The 19,713-nt window shown below is 36.0% G+C and overlaps 2 protein-coding genes across 7 annotated transcripts; both read right to left on the bottom strand.

The window, feature by feature from the left end:
• Positions 1–629: 629 nt before the first annotated feature.
• On the bottom strand, positions 630–11,298 carry LOC100803479 (non-structural maintenance of chromosomes element 1 homolog). Of its 6 annotated transcripts, none has more exons than XR_420212.4 (9): positions 11,174–11,298; positions 10,911–11,088; positions 10,193–10,389; positions 9,857–9,937; positions 3,275–3,514; positions 2,851–2,928; positions 2,384–2,764; positions 1,252–1,364; positions 630–1,085 (listed from the first exon to the last, which is right to left on the bottom strand). XR_420212.4 is itself a non-coding variant. In XM_006605582.4 (8 exons), the coding sequence occupies exons 2-7, from the start codon at positions 11,026–11,028 to the stop codon at positions 2,417–2,419; spliced, it is 1,062 nt and encodes a 353-aa protein (XP_006605645.1). In that variant the 5' UTR covers positions 11,029–11,088; positions 11,174–11,298; the 3' UTR covers positions 630–1,364; positions 2,384–2,416. The 6 variants fall into 6 exon arrangements, 4 of the variants coding, with proteins under 4 accessions (XP_006605645.1, XP_006605646.1, XP_014628255.1 ...); XR_005890157.1 differs by having other exon boundaries at positions 1,252–1,358; XM_006605582.4 differs by having other exon boundaries at positions 630–1,364.
• LOC113000711 (uncharacterized) lies at positions 11,038–17,367 on the bottom strand. Its single transcript, XM_026127384.2, has 3 exons — positions 16,328–17,367; positions 15,297–16,011; positions 11,038–11,088 (listed from the first exon to the last, which is right to left on the bottom strand). The coding sequence occupies exons 1-3, from the start codon at positions 17,365–17,367 to the stop codon at positions 11,038–11,040; spliced, it is 1,806 nt and encodes a 601-aa protein (XP_025983169.2).
• Positions 17,368–19,713: the final 2,346 nt, after the last annotated feature.

Here is a 19,713-nt window from a genome sequence, read left to right as displayed (position 1 = left end):
TAAGGAAAGAAAGTCAAGGTAAAAGGAAAGAAGGAAAAAAAGTACAAAATGAAATGATTGTTATTGTTTGGTTGGAAAGAAAACATGTATATAAATAAAATAAATATTCCAAATAAAAAATGAGATGCAAGTTAAATAAGGATAATTTTGTCATTGTATATCAAAAAGCTATCATCTCCTTTTTGTCCAATTTGGACAAACAGTTACAACAAATAGAGGGAAGAAAAATTGTATCTTTCCTTTCATCCATGACTATTACCAAACAAAAAGCTATCACTTAAAAAGTAGTTCTTTCCTTTCATCCATACCTATTACCAAACAAAAAGAGGAAAGAAAAGTTGTATATTTTTCGTTCTATGGTCATTTTATACTCTTTTTCTCATCCAAACGAATGCTAAATCCTAACCATTTAGTGTGTTTGAATTGCAATTGAAAAAGTGGAGTTTGGTTGAACTCTACTTTGTAAACTTAAGTTTGGTTAAAAGTAGGTTTAAAATAGCTTGATTTATGTTGGAAACTTTAATGGAAAAGTAAGAGAGGAGTAACTTTAGACTCAACTATGAAAATTATTTGCCAAACATGCAAGCACAATTTTTTGAGGGGTGAATTTCGATTTGGATGGTCAGACGTCAAACCAAACATACCCTTAAGCCTTTTAATGTTAACATCTACATAATATCTTTCACAAAAGTTACATTATTTTAAGGACAAAGCAAAAATAGATAATAAATATTATATTTTCTTTGGGACAACCTCTAAGGTGAACCACCAACATAAGTGGCCCATTGTGCACAAGGAATTACAACCATTAGATTAATGATTGTATGAGCTTGTCTTAGATTTGCCCCCATCAAATCCACATTCTGACATATCTCACCTTCTCTAACTCCGACTCTCATGGGCCCTTCTCTCATTGTTGTGTACCATCGTCGAAAGAACCCCTTGATGATCCAGACAACCTCATCACCTCTAAGACCGCCCCAATGGAGCATCCCGTAGTGCCTTCGGCATTAGGTTCGCCACCCTCATCGAAGACACTACCAATCGCCAAAACCCATTGTTGTTGCATACTAAACATTACAGATCTATAAATGATTTTAAGAAAGCAATTACAAAACAAAACATATTTGAAAAAATAAACGAGAAAATGTAAATTCAAACTTCAAGAACACAATGATAAAAGAAAACATATATGAAAGATAAAATATAAAAATTATCAAATTTCAAACCCAGATCTAGCACTCCCCTCACCAGATCTTCGTTGTAGTGACTTCGTTGCCATAACTCCTACGTCACAACTCCTTGCTCTCCAAACTCTCAAGAAACTCATTCCTCTTCTTGATTTCAGTCTCTTCTCTCTGTTCCTTAAAAATCATATCAATGATGTATAGATCGTTAGGAGCAAGATCTTAACATGATGAGTTTGTGCACACACGGGAGGTGATTGAATACTAAATTTGAAGTAGCAGTTGGCAGAACAGAGATGTTGTGAGAATTCATACGATCGTAAACACAAAGGAAGTGTCTTGCAAAATTGTTGAGTTTGTGATTGCTAGGTGAACCACTAGAATCAGAAAAAGTAGTTTTCACAATAACTAGTGGACGCATAGAGAAGAACAACACTAGTGAAGAAGGTCGTCGACAACAAGGGATTCCTCTGACGGCAGCACACAATGAAAAGAAGCGTCACAAGGGTCAAAGGTGAGATATGCCAAAGTGTAGATTTGATAGGGACAGGTCTACAATAAGCTTATGCACACAAATTAACCTAATGGTTATAATTTCTAGTGTTTGGTGGTCCACCCTAGCCGTCGTCTTTCTTTGGTCTGTAAGTAAAACTCTAAATAGAACAAACCACATAGCAAGAGACATTTTACAAATGTTTCAAGAACATGTGTCTGTTGTTATTTGTTGAGTATGGCTTTTTTGACAGGATAAACGCTCAAATTCAGCCTACTACCAGATTTCTCTAGAAGGAATTTAGAATTTATTGTTGTTAAATTTTCGAATAAACATTGATGCTTTAAAAGTAAACTAATTCAACAAATACCAATCTTAATAAACAAATGACTGACATTAGACAACTTATATCTAACTAGTCATGATCAAGTTTATGATAAAACAATAACACAGATCAAAGTTGAGCATAATAATAATGTCACTACCTCAACAACACAACTCTAATTTGATCCTTTGACACTTGACACGAGTTTACATGGTATTTTGATAGCTAGAGGGTTGGCTTTTCAAGCCACTGGTCAACCTAACATATGATTGCTGAATTAAAGTCACTAACACTAGCTAATTGCATTACTACAAAAGCCCATTCATATATCCACAAAAATTCAGCATAAATTACAGCAGTCAGCAGCAAAATATTCACCTAGAAGCAGTATAAGAAGGCACCATTGTTGATTTACGACAGACGAGCAGAACTTCGAGTTACTCGTCTCGCATCAGAAATAGCTGTCAAAGATTGAGATGCATCAGATCCTCCTATATCTGCATCATCAGATCTACGTGGTCTGCCTCTTTTCTGTACTAAACCATTACCATGTTGGCTTTCTCTACTTTCATTCAGCTCATCCTGATTGTTGCTTCCAACTTCATCGTCAACAACCCTATTGGCTCTTCGCCTCTTTCGTTCAGATTTAATCACCTGTTTGCTTCCTCTAGGTTCATTGTCATCTTCAGTCTGCTCGGCCTCTGCCTTGGGTACTGTATATGGCCATGAAGTGCCACAACTTGGGCAAACTTCGGCAACCTAAACATCAATTAGTTGTAGTAAGATAGTCAGAAACTCTCCGCATTTCTAATATTGTAAAAATGAAATAAGACCAAAACTAATACCTTTCTCTGCAAGAAAAGTTGCTTCAAGCAGTAATGATGAATTCGTACAGTACAATTTTCATTTTGGCATAATTCTGCCTGTCAAACATTGACTAACGAATTATCAGATTCAAACAAAGAAGTAATGTGTTGTGAGTATAACTGATACTATCTGCATAATTCAAAACTTCCACTTCTGTTCCTTCTAATACAATTAAAAAAAAAACTAGTAATTTTTTGGTCTTGGGTTCTCAACAACTCCCCACAAGCCAGACAAATAGACAATAGGAATTTATATTACATCATAAAATTTAGAGAAATTTGAATATATGAAAAAGAATTATTGCTGTGTATATAATTTAAGAAAAACCACTCAATTTGTTAGTCTTCAAATCAGATCAATAAGTAATTTCAAAATTGACTGTCACAATGCAACAGGAACAACCTTTATTCCAGCTTCATTGCAAACATGACAGGATGGAAGATCATTATTTCGAAACCAACTGCGAAGATCAAGGAATGACTTTAGGCCAAGTCTTATAACACCATCTGTTGTCAGATCAAGCCACTGGTCCCGCACGAGCTCATGCAGGGTTTTTTCCTTTTGAGACAAACTGAAATTTTTCAATGCAGTTGGGACATTTGGCTGGCTTCCTTGAGATTGTGAATCTGTCACAATTGTAACCTGAAGATAGACCATGAAATTTGAGCATTTTAGTCAACATTTACAAGACATTAAAGAATAAGTATATTTTTTATTTTGGGATCAGTAACATCTGTCTCAACCCTCAAACATTGCCATCACAGAGGAAAGGTCAAACCTTTCTAAGAGATGATCAGGTTATCTTTTTCTCCATGTGTATACAATTTGGTAGCAAACAATAATCAACCTGTGATCCAAAATATGTGTATCTTGTTCCCCAACTGTGCACATAAATAAAAACAGTTCTTTTTCTTTTTGTGGTGGTGATGGTTGGGGGAGGATAGACTGCAAATCAAATGATACACTAGAGAAATACAACTGTTTTCAATACTCTTCAACCAAAAAACCAGAAACAACAATAGACTTGAAATTTAACCACTAGAAAAAATGACCAATCTTCTAGACTTTATTGCAAAATTCTAAAAACGGAGGTAAAAGAAGCACAAGCATATTGAATTACGGGCGTGTTTAGGTAAGAAGGTATAACTTATAACTTAGCATGAGTCATAATATGACACTGAAGTAAAAGCTATATGATAATATATTAAGATAAAAAAAACTTGCAACTTACAGAATCCATTTGGTCTTATGTCATGGAGACTATATATCTATTGTAGATTTGATAGAAATTTATAATGTTACCCATAAGATCTGCAAATGGTCTTCAATGAGTCAGGAAAAAGCCTACGATATAGGACCAAAACCACAACCCCTGAGGAAGGCTCTACATAATAAGGAGTTTGTGTTGCAAGGATTCAAACTGGAGCTAATTCATGGAGTTCAGCAGAAGATTCTCTTATAACAATTGGTTGGCACCAAAGGTCAACTTTGAGTCTATACCTGTCTACCATTTTATTTGTGTTACATTTAGAGAGAGATAGAGAACTGATAGAAATCATAATTGTGTTTTCATTATTGATTTGATGATTACAACAAAGGTCTATATATAGAGCAGAGTTCACAATGAGGCCTAACTCTGACTCTAACAATTACTAACTGATTCTGTTAGTAACTAACAGAATCACAGCATACTAACTAAGAAGAGACAGCTAATAATAACCACAAACAGTTTTTACAACTAACTGAAAACTAACTGAATTTAAGACTTCTCTCTAACACTCTCCCCACAAGCTCAGCAGTACTAAGTACTCTGAGTTTGGAGCGGAAGTTGTAGAACAAATGCTTGCTGAGTGATTTGGTAAGTATGTCAGCAACTTGGAGTTGTGCAGGAATGTAGGAAACAACCAAAGACTTGTTCAGAACCTTTTCCCTCACAAAAAAAATGTCTAATTCCATGTGTTTCGTTCTGGAGTGAAGCACAAGGTTGTGACTAATAGCAACAGCACTTTGGTTGTCACAATAGATAACTGGAGGAGGGATGGGAACTTTGAGCTCATGGAGAAGAGACTGGAGCCAAAGAACTTCAGATGCAGCATGTGCTAGGCTCCTGTATTCGGCCTCTGCACTAGATTTAGCAACCAGAGTTTGCTTTTTAGACCACCAGGACACAAGATTAGGACCAAAAAAGATACAAGCACCTGAAGTGGACCTCCTATCATCAATATCAGAGGCCCAATCTGCATCACAGAAAGCATTAATGCTGAGAGGGGCACTGGTGGTGGCAGGCAGAAGGGTGAGACCATGATCAATGGAGCCCTTTAAGTATCTTAAGATCCTTTTGACTGCACTCCAATGAGAGACCAGTGGCTGAGCGAAAAACTGACACACCTTGCTGACTGAGTATCCAAGTTCAGGTCTGGTAATTGTAGCATACTGCAGGGCTCCTACAATGCTTCTGTACAGAGTGGGGTTGTCAAAGGGGTCAGCACCAGTTTTGGACAACTTAAGATTTGCAGGTAAAGGAGTGGAAATCCCTTTGCAGTCTTCCATGCCTGCTCTGTGAAGTATATCTCTAATATATTTAGCTTGAGATAAATGAAGAGCACCAGATGGAGTAAGCTTGCATTCTATGCCCAGAAAGTACTCAAGAGTGCCAAGCTGCTTAAGAGAAAAGGTAGCATTCAACTTGTTCACAATGAGGTTAATAGCAGTGTTGGAGGAACCCGTGATGATTATATCATCTACATAAATGAGAATAAGCAGGCAGCAGCCATGTTTGTTGAATATGAGAAGAGAGGGATCACACTTGGATTGTTGAAAACCAAAGGAGATGAGAGTATTTGTCAAACTCTCATACCAAGCCCTTGGGGCTTGTTTTAAACCATATATTGCCTTGTGAAGTTTGCATACAAGAGTGGATTCACCCTGAATAAAGCCTTGAGGCTGTTTCATGTAGACATCTTCATGGAGTTGCCCATTAAGAAAGGCATTGTTGACATCAAGTTGAATAAGGGGCCATTTGGAAGTAAGAGCAATGGTGAGGACAGTTCTCACTGTGATTGGTTTCACCACTGGAGAGTAGGTGTCACTGTAATCTTGACCATATTTCTGGTTGAATCCTTTGGCGACCAAGCGTGCTTTATATTTGTTTATGGTACCATCCGGGTTCTCTTTGATCCTGAAAATCCATTTGCACCCGATGGCTCTTTTATGAGGAGGAAGAGGTACCAAGCTCCATGTTTTGTTAGCTTGAAGAGCTTGATACTCTTGTTGCATAGCTTCAGTCCAGTGGATAGATGAAAGAGCTTGCTGCACAGTGGTTGGTTCAGTGGTTGTTAGATTGATTGTGGGAAAGAGAGGAGGTTTGAGATGGCCAGTTTTGGATCTTGTAAGCATATGATGGGTGTTGGTTGTAGGTGAAGGAGAGGAAGTGGGAGTGGAGTTAGGATCAATGGTGGAGGAAGCTGTGGAGGGTAAGGTTGGAGTTGGAGAGGCAGAGGCACTGATGTATGGTGAAGATGTGTGGCTGGGAAAGGTAGTTGGTGTGTGAGGAGTAGGTGTGTGAGGAGTAGGTTGGTTGTTTGGTGTGAAATTGTTTGGTGTGTGAGGAGTTTGTAGGGGAATATGGTTGACAACTCCAAGGGGAGCTGCTGATGTGACTGTTTGGTTAGGAGAGCAGGTGGTAGGTGGAGTGATTTGATAAGGGAAGTGCTTCTCATTAAACAACACATCCTTGGAGATATAGATGCGGCCAGACTTACTGTCAAGACACTTGTAACCCCTGTGAGAAGTAGAATAGCCCAGAAAGATGCATTCTTTTGACCTGTATTGGAACTTAGGATTGTTGTAAGGGGTTAGAAGAGGATAACAAGCACAACCAAAGGCTCTGAGGAAGTTATAATCAGGAACATTATTGAATAGAACTTTGAGGGGAATGCAATGATTATGAGATGCAGGGAGTCTGTTTATGATGTACACAGCAGTATGAAAAGCATGGTCCCAGTAATGATAAGGGAGAGAGGAGTGGGAGAGTAAGGAGAGGCCCATCTCCACAATGTGCCTATGCTTTCTTTCGACCACACCATTCTGATGGTGGGTGTGAGGGCAGATAATGCGATGAATGATTCCTAACTGACTGAGATATGATGTAAAACTTCTGAATTCACCCCCCCAATCAGATTGAATGGCTTTTATCTTAGTGTTAAGCTGTAATTCAGCTAATGCTTTGAATTGTTTGAAAATAGTAAGTGTTTCTGATTTGTCATGAAGAAAATAGACCCAAATATATTTGCTAAAAGCATCAATGAATGAGATGTAGTATTTGTAGCCCATAGAGGACTGCATGGGGGCTGGACCCCATAAATCACAATAAATTAACTCAAGAGGAGAATTATAAGTGCTTTGAGACAGTTGGGAAGGCAATTTGTGTGACTTGCCCAGACAACAAGAGATACAAAAATCAGTTTTGTTTTTATTGAATGTAGGCATATTACATGATTTCAAGGCATTATTCATAGTGTCTAGATTTGTATGGCCTAGCCTGTGATGCCATTGAAAATACAAGTCATTGTGACTAGTTACAATAGAATGAACAGAATGGTGTCTAGAAGAAAGACTAGAAGTAGTTGATGACTGAGAGTGAATGGGATAAAGCCCAGCCTTGTCCAATTTTCCTTGAAGCAAGATTTGATCATTGTCCTGAGATTTCATGACAAAGTGAGATGGATGAAATTGAATGTATGCATTATTATCAGATGCAAATTTTGAAACACTGATCAGATTTTTGTTGATGCTAGGAACATGCAAAACATTATTTAAATGCAATGTATGATGAGGATGAGAAGGTGAAGGAAAAACATAAGAGGAAATTCCAGTGACACGCAAACCTTGACCATTGCCAAGGAATATGTGCTCAAGGTGAGAAGGAGGAGGAGCAGAGCCTAGAGGAGGTTGCATGAGAGTAACATGCTGAGTAGCAGCTGTGTCAAGATTGTTGTTCATGGTAGGGTGCATGGCATAACCAGTGAAATTGGTCTGAGGTGCATATCCAGTGAAGTTGGCCTGAGGTGCTGCTTGCTGCCACTGAGGGTTACTTTGAGCCCAATTGTTGTTATTTGGTGTAGTGTTCCTTACATACTGATAAGGGTTGCCATGAACATAAGGTTGATTGCTTCCATAAGCAGCATTAAACCTGTGATAACAGTAGGAAGCATCATGGCCTGTGCGATGACAGACTTGACACTGAACAGTGGAACGACCCCCACGACCACCACGATTGCCACGGCCATTTCTTCCTCCACGGCCTCTAGATTGATTGTTGTTCTTGAAATTGTTGTTTTGAGAGTCGTAATTGCCTAAATTTGAGTTCCCAGTTGTCCAATTGGCTTGAGGAGCAATCTGGGTTTCTGTCGCAGAATTAGGGTTCACAGAATTGGGGGTTTTTGAATTTGGCTGAGATTGAGTAAAATTGAGGGATGCAGCTTCTTCAGTGATACGCGCCTTGTCCAATCGCTGCTCATGAGCCAAAAGAAGGGCCTTAATTTCCTCTAAATCGAACCATTCAATCTTTGAGTTGATTAGGGTTACGAGACTTTCAAATTCATTAGGAAGACCTTCAAGAATCACATCAAGTTGATCTTGAAGGGAAACAGACTCACCAATTGATGTCAACGAATCTGAAATGTGTTTGATTTTTGCCAAGAATTCAGAGATTGAAGATGATCCTTTCTTCGTGGTGCGTAGCTGAGTTCGCAATTGTCGCGCCTGAGCCTTGGTTTTCGATTGAAAGGATTGATGGATATTTTCCCAGAGTTGGAATGTGTGCTTGCAACCAATGACAGACGGAAGAATGGCAGGGGAAAGAGATGATTGCAGCCATGCTAAGAGGAGCTGGTCCTGTAATTCCCAGTTGCTGAAAGCTGGGTTTTCAATATTGGCAAGGCGATCGTGTTCCGAAGCGTATTGAGGAGGTATCTCAGGAGTGACACAGAAACGATGAAGGCGATGAGCCCTTAGGACTGGTTCAATCTGTTGCAGCCATACAAGATAGTTTGTTGCATCTAATTTGACATAAATCTTGTAGTTGAAAGAAGATAGAGGTGTGATTGTTGAGTTGGGTGTCGCCAAGATTGGTGGTGTACGAGGTGTGTGAGGTTGGGAATCCATTGAAGAAGGGAAGATTCAGAGGAAAGAGGAAAGAGAAAAGAAAAGGAGGATCTTGCCACGCTTGTGGAAGAATCAGAAGGCTCTTGATACCATGTTACATTTAGAGAGAGATAGAGAACTGATAGAAATCATAATTGTGTTTTCATTATTGATTTGATGATTACAACAAAGGTCTATATATAGAGCAGAGTTCACAATGAGGCCTAACTCTGACTCTAACAATTACTAACTGATTCTGTTAGTAACTAACAGAATCACAGCATACTAACTAACTAAGAAGAGACAGCTAATAGTAACCACAAACAGTTTTTACAACTAACTGAATTTAAGACTTCTCTCTAACAATTTGACAGTGAAATTATGTGTTTGATAGTTTTTCTGGACAGTTTCTGAACTCTGGGACAGCAAGAAATAAATTGGTGTAATTTCTGAGATCTGATGTGATTTAATCCTATTTCCATCTGCTTCAAAACCGCTATCTTTGATTTAGTAGGAAAAAGATGGAAGTTATGAAATTCAAGTATGGCAAATGAGAATTAGCAATCTTTAAAAGAAGAAAATTGGGGATCATTTCATAAGTCATAACACAAATTAAAATTTACAATTAATTTGATTGCATCTATACAATTATAAGTTTTGGACATTTAGCCCTGATCATCTATCAAAAATCAAATATTCTCACTGGTCTAACTTATTTATAGATTTTAAATATTTCACTTTTATATGTTTAATTGTACTTCTCAGGTTTTGGATACCAGCATACTGAAACAAGATTCAATTTTTTTAGCAGAAATATGTAGGTAGGTAAAAATATATAACCTGACTATCCAAACTAAGATTGAGAGCATGAATGCTGAAGATAGCAGCGTTTGCAGAGGCATCTTGTACTATTGCTTCAATCTGTTGTTTGCCATTGAAAAATATAAGAAAAGATTACTTGTTTCATATGTTAAAATGCCAGACATCCAAAAAACATATTTATCTCATTAAGAAAAATCACACTAAGCATTCAATGACACACATGCACAAGTGGAAGGCACACTGAGAACTGTAAATACTACATACATCACAAAAACCAATTTGTATAGCCTAGTACATATTCCACACACGTACACAGACAGATTGAAAAACACAAGCAAGTTAAGCAAAACTTACAATGGCCTTATAAAAGGCAATTTGCGGAACGGTATACTTCGTCCCTAACTTGGAATGTTCGTCAGAAACAGTATTCACCACTCCATAGTAAACTTGGCCATCATATTGATCTATGCAAGCACGCAACTCAAAATTAGCACAACTAAGCGCCTTGTTTATTTTCAGAATAAAACTATCAAACAGTTGCCGCTCAGTGCCTACAAAAAAAACAAGCAAAGCAAATACAATGTCACAATAAAAACCTATGAAGGACACAGAAAACACAAAACACCCTATTTCTAATTTTAATAAATAAAATAGTTATCTGCTACAAAAAATATTCAAATTCAGAAACACGTCACATTTCAGTATTTCACCCTTAGAACACATCATGAAACAATGTTGACTCTTCAAACAATCAGAACTCAACCTAACTCCAGACTAAATTAAAATTTTAAACCAAAAAATAAATAAAATTTCTTTTATAACCATCACGAAACTGTCCCCGTAGAAAGCAGTAATAAATTTTCTTCCGTGAGCACACACAAAGTGTGTATTTCATTCCTGACATGATTTATTTCATACTTAAGAACCAACCAGGATGCCAATCCTGGACCACTTGGTTAAAAGACACAAGCCCTACCACTTGTGTCAATCCTTGTTGGTAAATAAATAAATAAATAAAAATACAATTTTTCAACAAGAAAATAAAAAATAAAAAAAGGGGAAAGAAAAAAACCTGGGTTTCGCTTTGTGAGGTCTTGAAACATGGCGTGCAAGTCCTTCTCGCTGAGTGGGCCCCGCGACAACAGAGATTGAATCACGACATGGTGTCTCCAGTTTAACGCGCTCGACATGGTTTTCTCTCACAAAAACCCTAATGAAGATTCTGAAACCACGGTTAGGGTTTCTGAAGACTGAAAAATCAAAAGCAAAATAGTAAGCATTTGGGAAAAAGTGAAGAATTGGAGGGTTTAGCATTAATTAGGGATTGGATTTTACCTCAGAAAGAAGAAAGCATTGCGTGGGGGAAGTTGGAGCGTTTGGGAGCGCAGAACGAAAATGAAAAGAGAGAGAGAAAAAAATGGAAAGTATGGCGGGAAGAGAAAGATATTTGGAAGATTGTGTTCTTGTTTCTGTTTTTTTTTTTTTAATAAAAAAGTGAATATTATTTTATTATTTAATTAAAATAAAATAAAGACTTAATTGCATTTTTCATCCCAACTTTTTATTCCATCTTTTTAATATTTGAAGAATTTCACCATAATTTTTAAATTTAGCATATTTTATTTTCAACTTTTAAGAAATTTGTGAATTTTATTTCAACTATTTTTTTATTAATAAGCATAAAATTAAAAGTAAAATTTGCCAAAAAAAATAAAATTTGTCAAAAATAAAATTTTTGAATAAAAAGCGTAATTATATACAGAGTAAAATGACAGGATAAAATTCACATGTTTGTAAAAAATTTGATTAAAATGTGCCAAATTAAGTTGTTGGAATAAAATTCGCCAAAAATTAAAAAATTGAAAATAATAAGTCTCATCAAACCTAAAATAGAATAGTTTATAAAATGGGAAAGAAAAAATATGAAATTGCATTAGTGGGTTAGTGATCCAACTAGTGGACCAATAATTGATCCAGTTTGATCCGGTATATATTAAAAATTCAAAATTATATATATATCATAACAATTTATAATAATGAGACATCAAAATGATATCATAGATGTGATTTATGTTTTTTTTTGTAAAATCGACTAGGTTGGACCGATACAATCGAGATCCAATGACCTAACCGATCAGATTTGACCGATCATCTTAGGTTAATTACGTGATTGATCTAATAGTGGAATCGACCTGGTTAAGTCATCAGGTTTTAGTTGGATTGATCCGACCAATCAAACCGAACCAGGTTTCACAACTATGAAAAGAAGAGATATTAAAAGTTTTCAAAAACTTCTTTTGTTAAATAAGAATTTTAAATTTTTTGCTTTTAAAATCAAGAGGTAATTTTTTAAATTACGAAAAAAATAGGTTTTAAGAGTTATGGAAGAAGATGAAATAATAAAAATAACTTAAATTTAGTTTGTACATAAATATTTATTTTAGACAACTAAAATTTATAATAAAAATAATTTTAATATATATAAATTATATTATTATTAAAATTCATAATAAATAAATATTTTTGACGTATATATGATAAAAAATTTATATTGAATTTAATGGTAAATAAAACATATTATATAACTCCACAAACTTAGTGTACGTAAGAAAATTTTGTTTTGCATGAGAGAAATTATACTTATACGATAAATTATATAACAAAATATACAATTAAGAGAGAAAGAAAAAAAAAGATAAATTTAAATTTGAAATCTACTATAATATAATAAAATTTGTGAATACTTTTTTATATTCTATACCCATGTGATGATCAAACATGAGCTCTTGCTCTTGTGGTTCAGAGTATACGTGTCGAGAAGGAAAAAGCTTGTACGACATGTGTTATGAAATGAAGATTTAGTTCGATTACAAACCATATATATTATATATTAATACATTATTACATTAAAAAACAAAAATTAATTGCATTAATTAGTTTAAATTAGTTACATTAATTTATGGAAATTAATTATTATTTTAATGAATTTAAATTAGAATTTGAAAATTTGATGAACAATAATTTAATTTGAGAGAATTTATAAAAAAAAAGTGTATATATATATATATATATATATACCACGTTTTCTTATCCCAATAAAAATCATGAATTTATTATTTTCTTAAATGACTGGCTTTTTTAGACGTTATAAATTAAACTTAAATTAAGTTGTTAAGTAGGATATTTGTTCTCTCCCTTTCATAAATTCTCTAAATGTGTATTCTCATTTCTCATTTTACATTTCAATCATCATCGGAAATCGAATGAAGGTGATATTCTATTTATTCATTCCAACAAAATTTAATTACAAGTCTTTCAATTTTATTTTTTTTGTTTAACAAATAATTTTTTGTTGCTCCTAATTATACTTATTCTTTCAAGCCTTCCACATACTCTCCTTTGGAAGATTCATTTTGCTGCTCATATAAGTTTTCTTTGTAACTTCAAATTATGAGTACAATTCTTAAAAAATCTTGCAGTCACTTGCTTCTTCATGATTGAGATGAGTGGGTCGATAGGCTGTAATTTAGGACAATAGAAGCATTGGAAAATTTGCATGACAATATCGACTTATGTATTTCTAATATTATGCAATGTAGATGCAATATACATTTTGACACAGTAAAACTGTCTCCCACATTGGTCAATTATATATATTGTTCGTCTTTCTTTCATTGTTTTAGAACAAAAACATCATAGATAAGATTCATCCAGATGTAAAGCTTTTTTTATCCAATGTATACACTTCTTTTGTAATTTTGTAATTCGTACAAACTCAGTAATCAATACTTTTGAGAGTGACAATATTGTTTTGTTGTAAATCAGGCCAAAACATAATGGAAGTACATATATTATTGTGCTTTTAGAAAATCAGTGTTCTCAAATTTAAAGTTTTTTCAATAGACTATATTTTAGTTTCTTTGAATTTTTCCATAGATGATGAAGGTTCTTTTTTTTGTTCTATTGCTCCATTTCATAAATAGACATACTTTTGATTTGTAAATGGTCATATTTGAGTTTAGTACCTGAATATAGGAATAGCCATGAAATAGAAACTGCACTAGTAAGGTACATAACTACTATTGGCTTTCGTGAAATATATATACTACTATATGCTTAATTAATGATAGCCAAAACATAAATCTAAAAGGCGGAAACATGGAGTGAAAAGATTATTCACTCCCAATGATTATTCATGGAGGTATGAGAAGAAACTAATCAATGAATCACCTCATACTACTAAAAATATGTCTTTTAAAGATGATTTTAGGAAATTTTTAAAGACTTAAAATCGTTTTTAAAGTCAATGTTGTGAAAAGTTAATTTTTTTACAATGATTTTATGATAGTCATCTTTGTAGGATGTCATTTTTATGATGGTTGACAAATAAACTATTTTAGAATTAGTTTTCAAAAAAATATAAAATAATATTCTGAGACGATTTTTGAATAAAATTGACTTAGAAAAGTATATTTTCTAAGATTGTTTGTTCCATAATCGTCTTAAAATGTTTTTTTTTAAAATTGAAAAAATTGAGGATTCCAAGATAATTTTTTCAAAAACAGTCTTAGAAACAATTTTTCAAAGAAATCTTAGAATATTTTTTTAAATCTAAAAAATGGCATATGCAATGCTTCAACTTGTACATAACACGTAGCAATTACTTATTATCAAAAGCATACGATTAAACATCACAAGTACAAGAACGACCACATGTTTTCATTAAGAAATTGTGTACATCGACCTACCTATAATGTGAACGCATAGTGAATAAATAAAAAAATACAAATATTCAAGCAAATTGTAACCAAACCAACCTTATGATAGTTCCTAGATTGTAAAGTACAATGTAACCACATGCCCATAATTAACTATGTATGTTCAATTTTAATTGGCCAGTATAACCTAGTGATGTGAACCTGAGTAGGAGCGGATTGTTTGATACAGACTACGGAGATTTGGATTACGCCACTTCCAGTGAAGGAAGATAAGTTAGGGTAGACGCCACAAGGATTATCTTGATAAGTCTGAGATTGGTTCAATAAGGAACTCAGAGAGAAACTCTCACCAAATTTTATCAAATGCCAAAAGTTCCTTTATTGAAAACAAAAACAAATACTTATAGTGTATATGAACAAAAGGATAAAAATAGACATGGGCTTTCTAAACAATTTGGGCCAAAATTACAATAAATAAAAATTATAACTAAAAACTTATTTAACTTGGGCCTTCAATCATCATCAATGACAGCTATACAAATGACCAGCCTTGTCTTTATGATGTGTTGGGCCTGTTTAAGTCTGCCTCTGGTCATGGGCCCTTCAAGTGCTTCATGGTCCTTGCCCTTAGTTGTGTCTTCATCACTCCCTCCTTCTTTAAAAGGATTTGTCCTCAAATCCAAGGCTCCTCCATCTGCATCAAAAAGAGATAGATCAGACACATTGAAAGTGGCACTTACATTATACTCATTAGGCAAGTCAATCTTGTAGGCATTGTCGTTGATCTTCTCCAACACTTGGAATGGTCCGTCTCCTCTAGGTTGAAGCTTGGACTTCCTGTGTTCTGGGAACCTCTCTTTCTTCAGGTGTACCCAAACCCAATCACCTGGTTCAAGCACGACTTTCTTTCTACTTTTGTTTGCTTGCCTTGCATAGCTCGCATTTTTCTTTTCAATTTGAGCCTTCACTTGCTCATGCAGCTTCTTCACATACTCAGCTTTAGCCTGTGCGTCCTTATGCTTAAACATAGTAATGTTAGGCATAGGCAACAAATCAAGAGGAGTCAAAGGATTAAATCCATACACTATCTCAAATGGTGAACAATTAGTTGTGCTATGGACAGTCCGATTATAAGCAAACTCAACATGAGGCAAACATGCTTCCCAAGATTTAAGATTTTTCTTTAAAACAGTCCTAAGAAGTGTGCCTAAAGTCTTATTGACTACCTCAGTTTGACCATCAGTTTGTGGGTGACAAGTAGTAGAAAACAACAATTTAGTACCAATCTTACCCCACAAGGTCCTCCAAAAGTGACTAAGGAATTTTGCATCCCTATCACTGACAATGCTCCTCGGTAATCCATGAAGCCGCACTATTTCTTTGAAAAACAAATCAGCCACATGACAAGCGTCATCCACTTTCTTGCAAGGGATGAAGTGTGCAATCTTAGAAAACCTGTCAACAACAACAAACACAGAATCCTTTCCATTCTTGGTTTTGGGCAACCCCAAAACAAAGTCCATAGATATGTCAGTCCAAGGATATTCAGGAACAGGCAAATGAGTATACAATCTATGAGGTTTAACCTTAGATTTAGCTTGTTTACACACAATGCAATGACCACAAAACTTATGCACATCACGCCTCATATGAGGCAAAAAAAATGCTCTTGCAACATTTCCAGGGTCTTTTGAATCTCAAAGTGTCCCATCAACCCCCCTCATGTGATTCACTCACAAGCAACTCTCTAATGGAACACTTAGGCACACACAATTTATTTGCTTTAAACAAGAATCCGTTACGCCTATAGTAACCATTTTCAGAAAACTTTTCACATGCAGCAAAAATTTCAGCAAAGTCCACATCATGCACATACATGTCTTTCAAAGACTCGAGACCAAACAGTTTAGTTTCAAGCATAGCAAGTAAAGCATGTCTCCTAGACAGTGCATCAGCCACTACATTCCCTTTCCCCTTTTTATGTTTGATGACATATGGAAATTGCTCTAAAAACTCTACCCACTTAGCATGCCTCTTATTAAGCTTTCCTTGGCCTTTTAAGTATTTTAAGGACTCGTGATCACTATGGATGACAAACTCTTTCGGTAATAGGTAATGCTGCCAAGTTTGTAAAGCTCTAACCAAAGCATACAATTTCTTATCATAAGTTGAATAGTTAAGGGCAGCGGCTCCCAACTTTTCACTAAAATAAGCTATCGGATGTCCTTCTTGCAACAAAACAGCCCCAATACCCACATTTGACACATCACACTCAATTTCAAATGATTTTGCAAAATTAGGCATAGCAAGAATGGGTGCATTAGTTAACCTATGTTTGAGGGCAGCAAAGGCCTCTTCTTGTTTCTTACCCCATTTGAAACCCACATTCTTCTTAACAATTTCAGTTAGAGGTGCAGCCAATGTACTAAAATCCTTAACAAATCTCCTATAGAAACTTGCTAAACCATGAAATCCCCTCACCTCACTCAGGGTCTTAGGTGTTGGCCATTCTTGGATGGCCTTAACCTTTTCCACATCCACCCGTACTCCCTCAACACTAACAACAAAACCCAGAAACACCACATGATCAGTACAAAAGGAGCACTTTTCTAGGTTGGCATACAATTTTTCTTTCCTAAGCACACTTAAAACAAATTGCAAATGTTCAGCATGCAAATCAAGACTAGTGCTATAGATAAGAATATCATCAAAGTACACCACCACAAATTTCCCAATAAATTCCCTTAAAGCATGGTTCATCAATCTCATGAAAGTACTAGGTGCATTAGTCAAACCAAATGGCATAACCATCCACTCATACAAACTATATTTTGTTTTAAAGGCAGTTTTCCATTCATCTCCCTCTCTAATTCTAATCTAATTATGGCCACTTTTCAAATCAATTTTGGAAAACACACATGCACCATACAGTTCATCAAGAAGATCATCTAACCTGGGGATTGGATGCCTATACTTGATGGTGATGTTGTTTATGGCTCTACAATCAGAACACATCCTCCATGAGTCGTCCTTCTTGGGTACTAGAATGACAGGTACATCACACAGACTCATACTATCTCTCACCCAACCTTTGCTCAGGAGTTTGGACACTTGCCTTTCGATCTCCTTAGTTTCTTGTGGGTTGCTCCTATAAGCTAGCCGATTGGGTAAGGACGCTCTTGGAATGAGATCAATGTGATGCTCAATTCCCCTAAATGGTGGCAAACCATCAGGTACACTTGCTGGAAACACATCATCAAAATCCTGTAGAAGAGACTGGATACTAGAAGGCAATTTAAATTCATCAATTGGGTTAGCATGCAACATTTGACGTTGAGAAAACAATAAATAGAGGAGTTGTCTCGCACAAAGCACCCTCCTTACCTCCCTTTTTGTTGCTAAACAAAGCTGTTTGCCCTCAAGTGTTTCACTCTTTTTGTTTTCTCTCTTTTCCCTCTCAAGTGTTTCACTCTTTTTCTTTCCTCTCTTTTCCTTCTCAAGTGTTTCACTCTTTTTCCTCTCAAGTGTCTTACTCTTTTTCTTTTCTCTCATTTTTATCTGATCCTCACAAACCTCTTTAGGAGATAACGGTTTGAGAACAATTTTCTTGTCAGCTTGCTTGAAAGATATTTTGTTGGTGAAGCCATTATGCAATGCCTTGGTATCATACTGCCACGATCTTCCTAACAACACATGGGTCGCTTCCATTGGGACCACATCACACAACACCCTATCATTATATCTCCCAATGGTGAGACACACCTCAACCTGTTGAGTCACTTTTACCTCTTCATCTTCACTAAGCCACTGAAGTTTGTATGGTCTAGGATGGGGCTTAGTTTCCAAATTCAGTTTAGTCACTAATGTGGAACTTGCAACATTGGTACAACTTCCTCCATCAACAATTAAAGAGCACAGCTTACCATTAATTACACACCTGGTGTGGAAAATATTTTCTCTTTGATTGTCATCCAGTGGCTGCATTTGATTTCCCAACAGCCTTCTCACCATCAACATATCACCCTGCATAGCTTCCTCCTCATACTCTTCTTCTTCCATTTCTTCTTCACTGATTTCAGATTCACTAGTGATTTCTCCATCAGCCTTCATGATCATGGTCCTCCTGGTTGGACATTCAGAAGCAATATGTCCTCTGCCTAAGCACTTGAAACATTTTATGTTTCTGGTTCCAGTATTGGATGAGGAAGTGGAGGTGTTATGTTTGCTTCCACCTACACTAGACGCTGCTGACTTTCCATGCGGGGATGTGGCTGCAGGGCGGAACGAATTACCTCCCTCCTTCTTGGATCTGTTGGCCCAGTTCTGGTTGTAAGTATTGAGTGAGTTCCTCCTTGTTGCACTTTTTCTTTTAATTTGCTGTTCAACCCAGAGCGCCCTATGTAACAAGTCATCCAACGCCACATACTCTTGTAATTCAACAACATCTCTGATTTCAGGGTTTAGACCATTCAGGAAACGAGCCATTGTGTCTTCAGAGTCCTCTTCGATGTTGACCCTCACTAACGCCATTTCCATCTCTTTATAATATTCTTCCACGGTTAAATTCCCTTGGGACAACCCTTGGAGTTTCTGTCGCATGGTTCTGTTATAGCTAGTGGGCACATACCTTTTTCTCATCACCTTTTTCATCTTAGTCCATGTATCTACCTCTCGTCGTTCCTCTCTCAGCATTTCTCTCTAGTATTTATGCCACCAAACAAGGGCATAGTCGGAGAATTCAGCTGCTGCTAGCTTGACTTTCTACTCATCAGTGTAGACATTGCATGCAAATACATGCTCAATCTTCATTTCCCAGTCCAGGTAGGCATCTGGATCACTTCTGCCTTTGAAGGGAGGAACATTGAGCTTTACTCCCTCAACCCGGTTCTGCCTTGGTCCGTCATTACCGCCATTGTTACCTTTATTCCCATCTATATTTCGTCTAGCATTCTGATTGGCTTGGTTCTCCAAAACTTCTAGTCGTCCATAGACCTCCTCATTGGTACGGCTCAACAAATGTTGCATCTGTGCATTCATCGCATCCAGTAACAGTCGTTGAGCTCCGTCCAACTGATGATACTCGTCACCACCACCACCTGCTCTAGCCATAATTCAACAAGAAAAAAAATGTGCAATAAAAATTATTAAGGTTTCAGG

The sequence above is a fragment of the Glycine max genome, chromosome 20 (assembly GCF_000004515.6).
Source record: "Glycine max cultivar Williams 82 chromosome 20, Glycine_max_v4.0, whole genome shotgun sequence".
Lineage (NCBI taxonomy): Eukaryota > Viridiplantae > Streptophyta > Magnoliopsida > Fabales > Fabaceae > Glycine > Glycine max.
This window is presented reverse-complemented; position numbering and strand designations above follow the sequence as displayed.

Excerpts from the sequence above, each read along its gene's own strand:
- LOC100803479 (XM_006605582.4), bottom strand. The coding sequence starts at position 11,028 with ATGTCGAGCGCGTTAAACTGGAGACACCATGTCGTGATTCAATCTCTG. Across the intron at positions 10,390-10,910 it reads CCTCACAAAGCGAAACCCAG|GCACTGAGCGGCAACTGTTT; the intron begins GTTTTTTTCTTT and ends TTTTTTTTGTAG. Across the intron at positions 2,929-3,274 it reads GCAATGAAGCTGGAATAAAG|GCAGAATTATGCCAAAATGA; the intron begins GTTGTTCCTGTT and ends AATGTTTGACAG.
- LOC113000711 (XM_026127384.2), bottom strand. The coding sequence starts at position 17,367 with ATGGTTATGCCATTTGGTTTGACTAATGCACCTAGTACTTTCATGAGA. Across the intron at positions 16,012-16,327 it reads TTGTTTAAAGCAAATAAATT|GTTTTCTAAGATTGCACACT; the intron begins GTGTGTGCCTAA and ends TGTTGTTGACAG. Across the intron at positions 11,089-15,296 it reads ACTTGCCTAATGAGTATAAT|TCTTCAGAAACCCTAACCGT; the intron begins GTAAGTGCCACT and ends TTGATTTTTCAG.